Below are 18,017 nucleotides of genomic sequence, written 5' to 3' on the forward strand. Positions count from 1 at the left end.
TATCAGGGTACAACGACTGCACTGGAAACCGGCCACACAGACATCTCGAATCTAATACGCGCATGCCAATAAGACGCGTTTAAATATGGGCTTCACTTTTATTGTTGCTGGCGTTAATATTATACCTCGTTAAGTTTTCCGAAACAATATGAGTGACGCATTAGGTTCTCTATAGAGTAATCGTACAAGCTCTCGATACAGCGATTTTGATAGGCTTTTTTGCTGATGCATGGAATATTTGCTATTATCGTAGATTCAACGTACGCGTTTAGCACTATTTATTATCACTAAGAACTTAATGCAAACTTAAAATATGAGGTTGAAGATCTCAGTCGTTAGACAGTCGTCATCCCAAGTCTTCGACCTTGATAAAGACACTGACGATTGGCGGTGGGGTATTGGTCAACTTTGTGATACAAAACAGAAAATCAATCTGCTCAATCGTACATTGATCAAAATCAATCGTACATTGATTTTAAATAGTTGATGCATACATATAATAAGTGAGGCATCTCGAGTTTTATCTTTCAACATTGCTGTCATGTTTTGGTTTTCTATCCGCAACGAGCAATCTTTTGATAATTAAATTGCCGTTAGCAAACTCGAATGTTATAAAGGCAATTATTCGACTGTTTACACTAGGGGCTAGAGAACTCACACGGGTCATACCTGAAGTCTATCCATCTCTGCACTCAGTACTTTGAAGTTAACAGTCTTGCTTAGACTCCCTACTATACTTCGTAACTTCTTGGCACTTGACGTTTGCGAGTCATTTCGGCTACTCTGCTGTAAACCGCTGTTTTTTGGACTGATAAATCCAGATTCCCTTGCGGCCGGTCGCCCTAGGCCTTTACTAAGGGAAACCCCATTTATTTCTGGGCACTTTTTTCGAAAGCTTTTATGTTCTTCAATAGTCCGACCGTTTTCATCAAATACACGAACGCTGCACCGAAGATCATGCACCATCGGGTTGAGATTAGTGTTCGGACCTCGTGAGCTTGTTAAGTGGACAAATACTAGCACTGTTAGCATGTGTCATGGGGTGCGTGTATCAACTGCGTATTCTTTGTTTTAGAAATTGTGTTCGAACTACAACTTCAATGCAGGTAATTCCTTTGCTAACTTACGTACAAGTTGATCACGAAAAAAACAGGACCTTTAAAGATAAGACCTGCAATGATCCGGCGTATCGAGCGCGCTCCGATGCAAATAGCTCAATTGCCGGTTTACGACGAAACCACTGAGTTTCTTAGAGTACTGTATTTACAAGCTGGCAAAGGTTAGTTTTACGCGAGTGTTTCGTTCACTTTGTAGGTAAATCGGTAAAATTTACTGTCTATCCGCATAGGCGAAAGGTCCGTTTTCGACAAACGCGCACCAAAAACTGGGGCGATATCGCCGATCGCCCAAGAACGGCTATTCAAAGAAAAGAGAAAGAGGGAAATGGAGCGGCTCAGCCAGAGGAAAGAGGAAGGCCATGCGTGCTGTCCTCATTCAATCTAACGCACGCGCGCACGCACATACGTTCGTTAAGAACTGGGAGATGGTTATGCCAGGGGGTGCCACGAAAGCCCAAATCTTTGCGATAACGACAGCATGCTTGTGTTATTGCATCGATGACGTAGCCGTGACGTAACAATTTATATATTAAATATATCAGAAATGCTGAAAATGAGTATCTGGGCGAAATGACACAAGCGAATCAATTATTCGACTGCGTGCGGTAGTTCCATGTTACTGTCGCTGTACCCTACCGCGGGCCTCGGGTGCCTACCAGCTTCAAAGGCTTACAAAGGGCCTAAAACTCCACCCTCAGATATTATCTAGCGAATCAGCTACTCCAGCGGCCGTTGCCTCCCTTCCAAATAGACTACTACACTGTCTCTCAGACGTTCTAACACGCCAACGTCTACGTCTCACATGTGAACGTTTCCCATGGTCAAACTGTCAGACGTGAAAAAATGTTTGTAATCAGTAACAACTGACTCTGGCTTTTGATCTGTGTCTACTTGCTGATCCGTAGAGGTAGCTGTGCATGCAAATGAATACACGGTACACATGCATGCCATAACAGAGGGCACAGGCCCTCGTAAGTCGTTTTGGAAATACACGTCCAAGCTTTATTTTTTTTTTATCTACTGCGAAGTGCCACAGCATCTTTACGTTTCCATTGCTTTTTGACGTAACGCCCTTCACTGAACCTTTGCTGCTTAGGTGACGTTTATCGTGCATATCGTAATTTAATAGATTAACACCATAGGCAGACCTACTAAATACGTCCTTTTGATTTTCTTGGTCCGTTTTATAAAGTTGAGCCCTTACTTGAAGTCCCTCTATTTCAACTCGGCTCAAGGAGAGACAGAAGTAAATAGCAGATCAGCATGTTTTTTTTGGGAACACAATTCGTTCCAAGAATGATATAGGATTGCCATTGTATTACGCTACCTAGTCCTGCATTGGCTGATTATAGTGCCCTGCATCGGTTGTCGAGCGCAGCTAAACGTTTTAGTTCTATCGATTGTTATGAGCCACTTTAGTTTCTGGGGAGTAGAAAAAGAATATCAACCAAACAAATATCAGGAAGGAAACATGCGATTCTTCTCATCAAAAAAGGGCCGGTTGGGGTCCTGATAGCATGTCTTAATGGCTAATTAGGTTTAGCGGAAGTGTAAGACGGTCTCCATAAAGGAGATGGTTACCGTAGTGTAAATAGTAGATATCCTGTAGGACTCTATCAGGGTCAACTAAGCTGGCAGCCTAACGCTTTTAAAAGCAAGTGTATAAAGATGTACTAATTGAAATGGGTGTCAGATATTTTTCAATTGAAGAAAGATGTAACAACTAAACAATCTTCATAGGTAATTGGAAACTACCGGACAAACATGTGTTAAATTTACTGAACACGGACCGGCCATCATTTTGTAACAATGAATAGTCCGCTTGATATCTATTATGTCTTTGAATGTGCAGTCTACTTTGTACATGCCGTACTCTCTACGAAACGGTCGTATGTAAGAACCATGTAAATCACACCAATAAACAATACTGTGAGATCTATAAAACCCGAAAAACTTTTTACTCTAAAGTTAATTATTATAATTATGATATGAATTGTCACGGGGGAATTGGTCGGCTTCAAAGATCTTGACAAGGGCGAGCAACAAAAGAAGCAAATTTTACCCTTTGTTTATGTCAGTCACAAAGTTTTATATATTACAAACGATGAGATATGTATAGAATAGGTTTCGAAATCACATACCACACAAATAGAAAATTGAAACACTCCAATTTCTAAAATTCATAAAATCTTTCCTAGGACGTAAAACATAGCATTAATCCAAGTATCCTACCTATTAGCTTTAAGCAGAGTCTGTTTTATTAAGATTAAAGTTCAGAGTCATTGCCTGGTTCTGATGAGCGATCGTAACTAATAAAACGACAACGAGCGTCAAAGTTCCGTATTTACGAACCGAAAAATATAGAAAGAACATGCTATTTCATTAACGCTGCAATGTAAAAAAGGTTGGAATACTTTTGAAACGGCCAAAGCCAGATTACATCAAAGATGGAGTACACCATGCAAAACGCTGACTTAAGTTTGCGTCTCGAACAGGGATAGCGAAGCTTCTAAGTTCATCAGAGAACGTCATTTTTTTTCTATTTCGCTCCAAATATTTTTAATAAAAAAAAAAAAAAATCCACAGTTATTGACATCGTTTGTTGTAGAACACACCAAAAGCTGCAAGGTCCAAAGTCGACTTTTACTAAAAACTCTCCTCTTTCGAATTTTTTTTTTTTTTAGTGAAATTTTTTTTTATGAAAGCACCGCGTTATTGTTTCTAATTGACTTTAAATATTGTGTAGATAGCAAATAATACAGTTGTTCAATAATAGAATAATTGAAACTGTTATTATTTATTTTTAGTAAGAACATTTTGTCTACAACAATCGATTTAAAAGTCAAGTGGTTTTCTTTATTCAATCGGTATCGTACAATATTTTACTGACAAGTTAGTTATACAAAAAATTACATAATGACGCAATAATCATTAATATACCTACATATCAAACACAAATGATAAATGTCAAACATCCCAAAATAGAGATAGCTTCTTTTGAATAGTTTCCATGATTATTATTATTCGTAACAATGACCTCGTTACTGAATGGCAGTAACTGCAATTTTACAAAATCGGTTTGTAAGTTATACGTACGATAATCAGTCTATGCTCACCTTTCTATCATGGCATCGACTGGGTTTTTGTCGTGTCTGCTCAACTGTTTTCCGTTGAATGTCAGCGACCGTTGCGGCGACGCTAATTCCGGCCTGGGTTGAGAGTTGAGATCGTTCGGCAGCTGCGAGCGTCGCGTAGTTGTTGGTAATTGTTGACACCACTGGTAGCTCCTATCAATCGTTGGTAAGATGGAACAAACTGCACAGTTACCACTACCGGTGTGTAGTACTTTAAGCTAACAGCCTAATATAAATTTGATTTAAACTTAAAACAACTATCTCTAAGTATCAAAGAAAATATATAAACTACTTATGCGCGTTTTGCTAAACATTTATCAACTATATGGCTTATTACTTTATTTTCAAACATTACGTTTGGTGACATCGATATCCTTCTATCTGTGGAAAGATCGTGGAAGCTTGTGCTAACACTGAGGTCTTGCTAAGCTATTTAAAAAAATTTTTTTTTGCATAAGAAATTTATCTTAAATGAATTTTTTTCCTAAATTCGAATTGATCTAAACTTTTCCTAGTTGCCAAATCAAGGCGTGTGTCTAAGTGTCCCAGAACGATTAAAATGTTTTGTGACTGTGTATAGCAAGCAATATTTTTTAAAAGAGGATCGTCACGTTCTTAAATATGACATACGTTGCATCATAGCCCGTCATGGAGGTCATTTAGTGTTGTCGAGTTGACAAATCTAATAGTCGTTATATGGTAGTCTTGGCAAAATTCCGCAAATCTCTTACAACACATTTCGTGACGGGACGGCACACCGCTTGCTAGGAATGTCTTCGTCTAAATGTGTTTCGTAAACGTGGCTTTTTTTTTACTATATCAAAATAAAAGCCTATTATACAGCTAGTCAGGTGGTATGTTGTATACCTGTAGAAGTTAGAAGCCGCATAACTACGAATTCTTAAATGGATAGCAATACAACTTAATAATTTGACTAGATTGTTCCCACTTAACACTACGACTCCTAACTGACATGCTTTGCTCAACAAATATCGGTCTTCATGGTAAGCATACGCAACTGGGTGCCTTGTTTAATTGTCCATTCTACGAATTAGGATGCTAAGAAATACGTTACAAAAAACGAGCGAAAGCTTGACGCTGAATAACCGTTGTTACTGCTTCATTATGGCACTGTTCGCGACAGAAATGTGTAACTTGAATAAAGGTACTAATACGACCGAGGTGATATTAACGTTGTAAAATTTCAAAAAAGCTAGCCGGCTTCATTGAATGCTGCCCGCCCTTTCTTACCATTGGCGCCAAATTTGGAATTTTCAGTTCCCTACGGATGCACCGTGTGTTTTCAACTCTTGAGTCGCTGTTTACTGCTGAACACGGTGCTCAGCCGAACAGAGCACTTCATTCCAGTGCAGTATTTATCACAGAATTCGTGAACAGTACATGCCCGGTGAGTCGATCGATTACACAAGCAATAAGTTTATTACTACTAAACATTTCCATCAATGATCACCAGTTATCAGCGTTCCAAGTAAGTCTATCTGCTTTGAAAAGGGACAACACTCCTTTACTTACTTTCACTGGCATTATGAGTTCTGCATAAGTAAGTGTACGTATGATACATGTAAGGTAATTCTGAGTTAACCCTTTGGGTTCACTCTAATAAATGTGGAAAACAATCTAACTAATTTCAGTGCTAATTAATACTTTTGTAGGTTTAGTAACTTCGTAGGAATCGACGTTTCTTTGTATGTAAAGCCTATGCCAACTGCTACTGGAAACAGTTTAGCGCGATCCTTTCTGTAAGTCAACCAAAAAATGGCCTCCGTGGACCAAATAAGTTGAAAAGTGCTGATTATTGGAACGAGACTAACGACCCTGTCGACAAAAAGTATATTTCCTAGCTGTTTAATAGTGAAACGTATGCGTGCACAGCTTTATACAACCCCTCCAATCGGTAACCATAATTACAGACACAGATAGTCGCCAGCCATCCAACGTAAAACTCACTTTCGACCTTTACATTCGATAATTGGCTATCTCCGGTCTCTTCTCGGATGTGGACTGTGTGATGCAAACTGCAAGAATTTGAAGATAATCTTCACTTCCTTCATAGGTAAGTAAAAAACGAGGACAACTTGAAAGATAAGAACCCTTGGAAAGTGTTTCTATCAACACCGACGTATGTATGCGCGCGTCTGATTTCGAAGTAAATTTTCAAAAACGTTTCTCTCAGATGTTTTGCGTGGTACTTACAGCAATATGTACGAATGACCGAACCCCCGCCTTTTGTGGAATATATGGGGTTTAACTTTTTGTTCTATTTATTAGAATCGGTGGAACGGCTTAATCATGATGTCCAAAGAGGGAAAAATTAAGCGAAAGGAAAAACACATCCTACAAAAAGGGCAGCACCTTTGTGTTAATTTGTTTTAAACGTTTTGTTTTCAGCGCTATATGATCATCTTCTTACCTGCCTCGGCGGAGGTTGGGGCGCGGACAGCATCGATTGATTGACGGGGTTGGGACTGTCCTCGAGATTAACATACCCGTTTGGAGATTTCCAAGACTTTTTCTTGTCGGAGCTCCAGAACGGACTCTTCATTCCGATGGGAGCTGAGGTAATCGTGCCACGCTAAAATCAGTCCGCAAACGAAACGTTTTTTTTTCAGTTTGTGTGCTTACTTTCCGACGCGTCCCGTTACTTGTGTACTATACAGCTGTACAGTTAATAATAATAAATTCACAACTAGAGGAAGGACACACAACGAGATTGGATGTAACCCATAATCCAGTGCTTTTTTCACTGATAGCTATAGATGAACAAGACTAGGACCGGTTGGCAGCTGAATAAAATCTATCATTTTACGATCACTTTTCTACTTACTTGTCAAACATTTTAGTCTTATAATAAGTAAAAGCTATGCTGGTTAGTACCAGTATGGAGCATGCGTTTAATTGCTTCAATGCGTCATACAGAGAGTTCTATCGTTAATAAGTGAGCAAGTATGCAATATCATATCGAAAACGACGCTATAGCTGACGCAGGTGATCGCTTGTAGAAGGATATCTTAATGGACGTCATTTTTACACACGGAATATACGGACAACGAGCTTACATATACTATTTCATACCTTAATAGGATTAAGCAAATACTTTAGACACATGTAAACTATACTGGATTCTTTAAAAATATGGTGGTGGTACTACCTTCGTAATCAAAGCAGTTAAAATATATAATTATGGAAACGAATATCCATAAAGCCAGCGTATCAAATATGATCAAAAAAGAAAACACTGTGTCTGAGTGCACTAGGTTATCCTTTGCAACATGGTCAAGGCAGTGAAATAAAAATGATATTTATCTTCCTTTGACAGTTATTTAGATACTGGCTACTGTAATGTGTCTTTTTCCCTACGAGTGGTAACTTTTTCCGTTGATTTTCCTGCATTGGCACCGTTCACTTAGAGTAATCGGGCCATTGGCGTGCGTGTATCGATCAAATGCGTAATAATTATAATTGAACTCTACATAAACAATAGATTCTTCAACCTGATCACTTGACTGAATCAACAGCATACAATAAGTGTTCCTCGTCGCGCTAAAATCACAGCATGGGTCAATCTAGAGCTATATATGAAGTTACAGTTGACCATGTACCCTGATCTGATCTCCCCATTGCCCTGCTATGAAAGTCAGATCGTAAGAACGCTTTCAGTGGATCACACGTTTTGCTCTTTCCCTACTCTGAGTAGTAACCTTTAAAAAAGTGGAGATTTGCTGGTTCTATATATTCGAGTCGAGCAGGACGGCCGTGTAGTAGCTTAACGTACTGCTGAATCGAAGCTGACGTTGATAAACGGCGTTAAAGTTAAACACAAATAAGTTATTTCGCAGCATTAAAGGAGCATCTTGGAAGTAATCGTTTGATAATATTCTAGATGGGAATGAATAGGTTACTGCAGATGACCACTAACTATACTGCCTAAACTATTTAAGCATTGCTACTATTGTCTTATGGCTATCGCCTGCAGCCATATCTTTCTTGTATTGACATACAGAACTTCGATTAATACGAAGCGAGGTTGAAGTAGTTGCGAGGATGCTGATTTATTTTGAAACTACTTGTGCCTGAAGCAGTGGTAGGTGTCAGAACGAGGTTTATTAGTACCAGCGGTAAGTTACGTACGGCGCTATTTTCTTGTGCTGTCTTATTTGTCGGCTTGATAGGAGGAGCCGTAGCGGTTCTCGACAACGGTTTCGTTAATTGGATCATCTCTAAAGCAATTTTATCTTCTGACATTGATGAAAGTTTGTCATACGGCTCTTTGTCGAACAACAAACTACTATAAATGTCCAGGTTTGCATGATCCGCTTTAGTCCTTTCTTGCCATCGACGCTTGCAATGACAGCTTGCACTGCTCTTACTGGGTTCGGGGTACTGTACAATGTAGTGTCTCACCGACTCATGCTTGTCGTCAAGCATGAGATCGATCACTGTAGATGTCGAACTCGTTCTGCCTCCTCGGCCAGAACTGCGTCGTCCGAAAAAGCGTCATCTAATATCTCAAGACTGTTCGTATTGAAAGAATTCTTCGCATCCCGGCTCACGACATAGGTCATCTGGCTTTTGCGATCTTGTCCGGTTCTGTGGTCTCATCGTCACGGCCGGATGAAGATACGGACGCCAATGTTATTGTGATCAATATATTGAAGGTTTCAGCTGAAGAATCAAATAGTATACGTCAAGATATTATTGGCTAGTGGCGTTCAAAGGATGCATATGCGCTAAATAGACATGAGAAGAAATACCGAACGCAGCAGATGCTGCTTATAATATTTATATAATATAATTTATATAATAATATTTATATAAATATTAGCCTGAGTTGTGCTTATATTTTCTACGCTCGTGTTTCCCAGCCAGATTCCGTTTGAAATAACTTGTTCATATATGTACACGCATATATAATTTTTTCTTAATCGTAATTCGAATTGGCAAAGGCAAAAATGTAAATGATTCATGCTGATAAAAAAAATACAAAAATCAACTTAGAATAATACAAATATTTCTCTTCGTATCAGATCTTGCTAGCCACAGAAACGCTTATAGAGCTCCCATATAAACATGGGTTTGCTGTCTGATTATATTATTATTATATTAATAATAATCTACCATTAGATATTGTTTATATAAATAAGCCTTGATCGTTGTCTGGTCGGTATAGGCCAACCTAGACCGTGATATAGGAAGGTCACGCATGTACAAAAAACACAAGGTTCATTATGATCTACCTGTAGGTAAAACGCCTGATCGTCAATCAAAACATCTTCTTCTTCTTTTTTTTTTTGTTATAAACGAGCCTTCTATGGCCTACTTTCATACTGGAGATACTAGACGTCAAGTAACAGATGCGGTCCGAGAAACATGCGTGTGTCGTCAATTCATATTCACTGCTAAAATTATCAAAGCAATATTAGCATACAATACGAAGCTAAGCTACATTCAACAAACTCAGCAGGACCGCAGTACGTGGTGTCCAGTTTTAGCGTTGCGAGAATAAAGCCTTGCAAAAAATGCAACGCGACAGAGCACTGTCTGTTAGTAAGTAGGATTTATGAAATTTCGTACCTAATCCGATGACCATGGTAGCCAGAGTTCACGTAGAACGTTGGACTCTTTACAACGTTTGAATATTGCTCACACTGGAGTAAATAACTGTATATCATAACGATTAGACCATTAGGTGTACGTATATTTTAATGTAGTAACTTAAAAAAAGTTTTCGCATCCAAGATGCCGCTGGTATATAGATTCGAGATAGTCTCTGGGCCCTTCAAGCGTCAAAGTACACAATAGGACCTTTGTTAGTTTCTTCATATTTATGGTATATATATTTACCATACAAATGGAAACAAATACTTTCTTAAATCACCTATATGACTGCGGCTAATAAATTAGTTAGACGTTCGAAAGCTGTTCTTAAACATCCCTACTGTGAATACCTATTAATCCATACTGACCCATAGGGCTGGATTAATTTCAAAGGGAAACCAGTGATGCACACATTCAGTTTAGACGTATAACTATTTTGAACGTAGCTGGCGGACATACTGATGCCTGCTTCATCTAGTTAAGGCATCCTTCAAACTTGAAATTAAATGCGGCCCTTTACAGGACTCATAATGTGTTAATAGCATTGGCTATCGATAGGTCCTTTGTAACAGGATTGCTTCTGACACTGGATGTCAGCCCAGCCGAGAATTTCTCTTATGACGATGTCGGGTCAGTTTCACCGTAGTAACGTTTATTAAGTCAGTTACAATCATTAGGGCTGCCACACCATATTTAGAAGCAGAGAGATCTCTATCAATGTCTGGCCACTTCTGTTTTGACGGGCTGATTCAGTCGCTGAAAGCGGGGAGTCCTACCAGGCGATCGCTTCTTTTCATCATAAAAGACGTCTAACAGTTAGATCGGCGATAGCGTTGATGCAATCGCATCGGCATTTATCACCTTAGATTAAAGCGTCGCTTGTAAGCTAGTTCAAATACGTGAGTGCTGACATTTCACAGCTTTCGGATGATATGTATCATGATATGATTTTACAGATGGAAGCCACCTTCGAAGGCTCGCGCGATCAGAAATAAGCGCAACGCTCAAGCCATTGAGATTCAGTTATTGTTCACGCCGATATTATATAAATAAAATAACTATATTGCGAAGATCTGTTTTAAAATGAAATCCCATAACTTAGGGACGAGGTTCGAATATCGTTTACTGTGTTGTGTGTGCTAATTTGTGAGCGTGTGTGTAACCGCCACATGTCAACTTGCAACAGGACTTCCGTTTGCTTGATTTTTAGAACTTCCAAGCTTTTGTAATCCTTTTTCCTGCTTTACTTTTTTTCCGCATCGAGACGCTCTGTTTGTTCCAGATCAGAAAGCCTTATTTAGTCGGATATAACGTATGGTTATTATTGGAAGTAATACCTGTTATCCCTTTTGCGCTTGAGCAACAATCCCTCATTCGCATACATGATATGTTCCACTTACAGTTTATTTACGGGACCAACTATTGCATCACTGGAATCGTTTCTTTTTTCTATTAATAGTATCACTCCGCTTTCTTATTCGATTCCTATCTCCTTATTCCATGATGAGTTGAGCGTGCTATAAAGTTATGGAAACCCTAGTAACTTTTACTTGTTAAATGTACATACTTCCCTACACTCATTAAAGATAACGTATTCTGTGTGTGATAGGTAACGTTCTTGACGGCATCACAAATCAAGTACGCACGCTATATGCTACATGCAAATCAAGTACCTGTTATAGCATTTAATAAAAAAGCCATATAAGCATTGTTTATAAACTTTGACACAATTAAGGCGACCGGTGAAACAACACACAAACGGGGTAGGTAATTAACTTCAAGGTAAGTTAGACAAAATTCCCAGAATATATTTGGTTGCAAACAGCAGGCACAATAGTAAGGATTTACAAGCCATCAAAGCTTTCTTATACGAGCTTAAAAACGCTTTCATAATAGATACGTCACTAAGCGCGTGAAAGGAAGAAGAATCATTGGAATTCTAGGCAATGGTGCTATAACCTTACGATGTAGTGTCAAGATATTTAAATAAATTCACAGTCATTCATGTACTCGACATCAGCTCCAATTTAGACAATTATAGGCTAATTATCCGGTCGCATTTGGGTGACATTAGTTGCTAATGGCTTCTTTGATCTATTATTTTTCCCAAGATTGTTTAAAATTATATTGTAAAAGTAATTGTTAACCGAGCGGCTACACAGCCAGTGGGGCCATTGGCCGGGGCCAAGGTTGAGCCATTCATATAGACGATAAAAAATGTTGAAGACTTCCTCTTAAGGCTTTGACAAATATGATCATGGACCATTGATGAAGGTATTTGATAAAAACGGGCGTACCTTTGATATGTGAGTCCATATTAGCTACAGTAGGATAGTCGTTTAGGCCTCATGTTGTATATACATTTTTGACGCACAAGAGGAAACCACTAGGTCAATTTTTCATAGGTGCATGCAGATGACGTCAAAATTGTACAATGTTTTCAAGATTGAAAAAATTAAAGCAACGACGGTTACGAAGAGTACTAACTTAGATAGATAATAGAAAACGTATTTGTACTATGTAGCATGCTTCATAATAGAGATGTGAGAAAACTTTATTTACTATTGCGAAATCTTTGACAAGAATATTGACATAACATAAATTTTCGTATAATATTAACTAGGGTTAACCTTAGCAGAATATACCTAATCTGTGTCGGCACAGCGTCTTATACCATTTTTTAATCAATAGATAGAAAATTTATTCTATTTGGGTGATTTGGTTTGGTTCAATAACATATTTACAGTTAGAGAGAGCGAGAGAGAGAGAGAGAGACCAAGCAGCCTCTATGTTTGAACTTTCACGTCGTCGGATAGCTGGATAACCTAGGAAGACTAAGTGCTTTGTAAGAAGCTACTAATCTCGCCAATTTTTTAGCTCCAAATCACTTTCACGAGCAATATCGTATAAATTCGTTCATTATATATTAGATTTTTTACCTGCCCGTATTGTCAACGCGCTCAAGGCGCCATGTATTCAAGTATATATATATTGTTTGTTCCATCTCTGAAGTTGCCTTTATAGAAACCATTGCTAGCTAGGGTCAGAGAAACGTACTGTTTACCCGCCTACCTAAAGGCCAGGAAAAAACGAGCGGGAAAACAATCGTCAACCGTTAGCTAATTTTAATGATCTGGCTGTTTATTTGTGGCTACCGGCTATGAAAAATCTGTTTCAAACAAAGGTGCATTAACAGCACGGGATTGCGGACAAGCTTAGCTTGAACCGGGACAGAAAATTCAAGTCAGGAATTTTCCTTTACGCAGTAGGCGACCAAATGGGCGGCACACCATGCTGTACCACGCCCACTGAGGCTCAACTATGGCCTTTCGTGTCGACGTATTTGTTGGCGCCGAGACAAAAACGCAGACTCGTGAAGGGCCTCTAGATATACGAGACTTACCAGGTCGAAAAAAGGCGTCATCTGGTTTGTTTTAGCAAATCTAGCTTTTTTATATCTCAAAATACCTTTTTTTCACGGGTCACTGTGCCCGTAATGGAGCTTCCCTCATGTTCGCATAATGAACTAATAAGGAACTATTAACAGTGTCAGTTTTCAAGTCGCTATACCTGATAAATGGTTAGGTTATAGCTAGGTCTAGTAAGCTGATTCTTCTATAGATTACGCTAGCTTGCATTTCTTAAAACGCAAGAAATTAAAAATATTCGACGTCTTCGGGGTAGAAAAGTCCGCTTATCGTGAGCGCTAAATTATCTAAATATGTTAAAAGTTATGTGTATCTTCGAAAAATGTTCGAAAAATCTTTCAACAACTTTGCGAAATTCTATTCGTACCATTACTTAGAGGTGCTTAGAGAGAGGCAGTACCAGCGCATAAACGTCGCGGATCCATTAAGTATATTGAGAAAGGTGGCGCCACCTGACGACCGATTAAGCACGAAATAGTATGACGAAATAAGAGCTTGATCGCATCAACAATTTAATTGTAATACGCCATAAGAATGACCATCAGCCCATCATTATAACGGAAAAATAAGCGAGACTTTAGGGAAACCCGCTAACAATCCCAGCTGAATGAGCCTTGCCTAAGCCACATCAGATCTAACACCAATACACGGTCGCGGCATTTCGCGGAGTTCAATCGCAAAGTCAGCGGCGCGCTCCTAGGTCATTCCTTTTGGCAACAAGGACAAGGCAACACGAGGAGAACATAATGCTGCGGGCCATCAAAGCAAATAAAGTTGGTACAGGTAGCTGTCAGAGTACATATACGTAACGTAGGGGTATAATACAATGTAACAATTGATGACCCAGGTACAAATCATCCGCTAAAAATTCGAAATGATAATCATGCGGATGACTTGCATCTAGCCAGAAGAAAATGTGCCACACTTTTGGAGTCTGTGACCTATAGAAGCATTTAATAGTCCCTGTTATTATACTCTATCAGAGCGTAGAAGGCTACCAGAAGTTACGCTGTGCGCTTGCATCGTAAGTTTTACTAGATGCGCCTTACAGAAACCTTTCGCCCTAAGATACATTAATAGAAAACAGGATTATTGTTACAGGGCATTATCAGAACTCTTATGTCTGAGGGCTCTTGCCACAACTTTCAACGACATTGTATTTTAGTCAAATTGTTTGCATCGTAAGCGTGATCCGCCGACGTCCGAAAACATCCTTCGGCGTTATGTTTTACTAAATTCATACAATAAGCCATGCTAACACATCCTAACACTTCGATGACGACGCCCATATTTAAACTCGGACGAATTGATAGGCCTAGCAGTGAGGTAAATACAATCGAACTCATTCAACGTACAACGAATAACTTCACCAGTACGGAACAGTAACGATACGGGTCAACCGGATTACACTGAATAATCTAAACGACAATTAAAATCTAAAATATATATCGATGTTCAGCAAAAACCCTTATGGCCAAATTCTTATTTATTGAAGCAATGAAGTATCCGCTGCTTGACTATACGTAAATACACGGTATACTCAATGCATAGACAAATTACATCGGCTGAGCTACATCGATGTTTTGAAACTCGCAGGAACGTTAAAGAATTCATGGTAGATTACGCCCTGAATATTTGTTCTGGGAGGTGTCTGAGGTTTACTCAAACGACCTTAATTATGCCGCTGCAGAAATCTATCCCAGTAAGTATTTGTGCATGGCACCTTCTACATTTTACTGTAGATTGTATCATTATTTCTACAATTATGAGCACTAACATAAGTCATATGATTCTCTGTGCGAATGCTGCCTTTCAATCCGGCAGGCGCTATCCCTTGCAGACCAAAATCCAATAGCAAAGCCTCATAAAATCTGAGCCTGGAATGACAGAATATGTCGATGTGTTTGCAAAAAATACGACATTGTTTAGCACAGTAACTCCGATGTCACCTTTTTTTTCGCCGTAACACCAAAGCGACCTCAACTCTAAAACATTTCGGAGATACCAGAAATAGCTGCGGTCTTCACGTTGACACCCTTGACTAACGCTCGGTTGATGGCGGCTAGGGCATTTCCGACGAAATCTGAAATTCCTCAATATGCGATACATTATGGCGAGTTTATTGCAGAGCGCGTCCAAGGGACAGCAGGGAGGAACCCGTGAATCTTCTTCCAGTACCTCCGGTTAGTTATTCACAATGAAATTTCGCGTGACTACCGCCGCGATCGGGTACGACGAAGTCGGGTATATGAGAATAAACTTTTAGAGCGTTTCCGGGGGTGAGCGGGATGCAGACCTCTGGAGGCTTTTCCGCAACTCCAACATAGCGACAGATCTGAGGCATGGACACGGACAAACCACAAAATTCATAGTGATCCACCGAACACCTGTCTTTTTCAGCTCTTGATACTTCGTGAGCTCTGCGATGTGCTCTCAAACACCGCTGTGACTGTAGACTGGCTACCAATAAAAGACACACCGCCCCTCTGTCTTCCACACCGCTATGGTTTTCGTGATTGAGTTCGCTTATCAATAGGCTTCACTGCCGTTATTGAGGCCATTGATGCTGTTGTTATACATGAATTATACTAACAAAAGAAATCTGTCTTCTTAGTTGATAGGGCAAATCGTTTTCCCAAATTAGGTCGTGTCACGCACTCCACGGTCTAACTAGAATAAGTCACTTACAGATACACAAGTATAAGGCTTTCAATAAGGGAAAAGAATTTCTATAGTTCAAGAACTTGGTCAGTATACTTCCCCTCCCTCCCTTCATCTCCCACTATGGGGCTTTTTACGAGTCGTATTATTAATCAATCAATGTTCCTTTAGTTGAGGTAACGTGTAGCACCTGAAGTTATGATCACAAGTCAACGATTGGAAAGACTACTACCTAGTCTTGCTCTCTCGCAGTTTGCGAAAAATCACATTGGGTCGCTTAATGGATCGGAAATTGTCCCATCGCTGTTAAACAATAAGCGCAAAATACTTTAATAATTTGTAGATGCTGTGTCTGCCACTGGGTCCATCCAACTGCTCCGTAACCCTTTCGTATCGACCGCATTTGCGAAAGCCGAAAAGTGTTCGAACACACGCGTTCATCTCAAAGTATAACAGGGAACCGGTTTATCAGAAGAACAAACAGAAGAGGCGAATCCTGGTTGGCCAAAGCAGAAATTCGTAGTGCCTCCTACTATGACGGCCAGTACTAGCCTTTCGATAAAGAGGTGAAATTTAGAATTGTCAGAGCGGGAACAAATGAGCAAGGCCCGTATGAGTATTCAGCTCGATTATCGAGCGCACTCGAGACCCTGAACTGTTGTTTTATAGTCTCTACCGAGTATTATTTATATCATGGCCGACGATGAGTCAATCGAGGTGCGTCCCCTAAGCACGTCTCCCCGGATTGCGTACGTAGGAATAGTAAGTATCTATACGGTTAAACATGTAGAGTCGGTTGTACTCTACAGTGGGTGCTGACTTTGGCGAGCCGATGATGTCCTGCTTTTAGAAAAATACTTAACCAATGTCAACGTAGGAAGATTCGACAATGTTTTGAAGAACTGTATGGATCACCAAATCTGTCCGCATGGGCATGTGACGATGATCTGCAAAAAAGGTTCCTCACTGGCCAGAGAAGGAAGACGGTGACGTTCTTACAGAAGGTCGCAAGAACGGACTTTGCAGTTGAAAAATTGCGGGGCCTTCCTTTCAATCCGACTAAACGTTTAATCAGTTAAACATGGTTCAGCTGTCTGTGGATCAAATATGAGTATGGTTGAATCGACTGAAATAGAGCGCGCCCTTCAAACGGGAAGCCATATACGAAAAGAGCCTAAAGCAGCATGAGCCTGCCGGCTGCCTGGCTGACAAGCTGGCCAACGGATGAAGGAGAGTGAGTGTTGCTCGGGAAAGGGTACCGCATACAGACCGGCACGACGAGCCCGATGGGTAAGCAAAGGACTGGAGTGCCAGGTTGTCAGGTGAATGAGACTACAGCGGACCAACAGCAAGCGATTGAAGACTGAGACAGTTTGAGCAGCCAGGATGCATAATATGCACAACTGAACGAACGTAAGACGGCGAAACAACGGTTTACTTAGGACAAGACTGTTCATTTGGAGTGAGCACAATATCGAGACCCAAGGGCAGTGCTGATGACACAACAGCTAACGCTAGCGAACTCGCTCAATAAATGCGCTAATCAAATAATGATATAGAATTGAACAGGGAGGCATTGAGATCGAATGTTGTAATTCGTTAAGGATATTATCGTGTCATTTGCATTACAGAGATAAAGATAACAGTCTCTTCGCTGTTTGGCCATACAAATTACCGATGGGTACATCAAGATGCAGAAGAACACGTATTTTATGTTTAGCTTATAGCTAAGTTGATACTTAAGTTAACGGTAAACATGGGCAACACTTAAGAAGAAATAGCATCAATTTGAAAGCTAAATAATATCAAGTTTGACATTACTAGAGACATATGTTGCTGTAAAAAACTGACAAAAGAAATATATACATATACGAATAGATCCGATCGTAGTGTATTTCTCGATTGGTGTTTCGTTTTAGCATCGGTGAGTTGTCTCGTACTGGATTTCAACTGACCGGTGCCAACGCACATATATACAAATACGTCGGCGTTTATCGTAAATTATTCCTCCTAACTTAGTAATTAGTTGGTACTAACTAACTTAAAGGTTCAAGATACGT

At 39.8% G+C, this 18,017-nt stretch overlaps 1 protein-coding gene and 1 long non-coding RNA gene across 3 annotated transcripts in view; one reads left to right on the forward strand and one right to left on the reverse strand.

Annotated features, from left to right (window-relative positions):
• LOC111258915 (uncharacterized) overlaps window positions 1-6,786 on the forward strand; it is a 21,432-nt gene extending 14,646 nt beyond the window's left edge. The window contains exons 3-5 of the long non-coding RNA XR_002679284.2: window positions 5,531-5,660; window positions 6,184-6,326; window positions 6,662-6,786. This is a non-coding gene — a long non-coding RNA (uncharacterized LOC111258915). The remainder of the gene's footprint in view (window positions 1-5,530; window positions 5,661-6,183; window positions 6,327-6,661) is intronic.
• Window positions 1-18,017, reverse strand: part of LOC111258912 (uncharacterized) — a 51,591-nt gene that overhangs the window by 10,668 nt on the left and 22,906 nt on the right. For both annotated transcript variants that reach the window (XM_022830491.2, XM_022830492.2), the window contains exons 2-3: window positions 6,684-6,845; window positions 4,235-4,405 (exon numbers count right to left, since the gene is read on the reverse strand). In XM_022830491.2, the coding sequence (XP_022686226.1) occupies window positions 4,235-4,405; window positions 6,684-6,845 (333 nt within the window). The remainder of the gene's footprint in view (window positions 1-4,234; window positions 4,406-6,683; window positions 6,846-18,017) is intronic.

The sequence above is a fragment of the Varroa jacobsoni genome, unplaced genomic scaffold, assembly GCF_002532875.2.
Source record: "Varroa jacobsoni isolate VJ856 unplaced genomic scaffold, vjacob_1.0 scaffold_275, whole genome shotgun sequence".
Classification (NCBI taxonomy): Eukaryota; Metazoa; Arthropoda; class Arachnida; order Mesostigmata; family Varroidae; genus Varroa; species Varroa jacobsoni.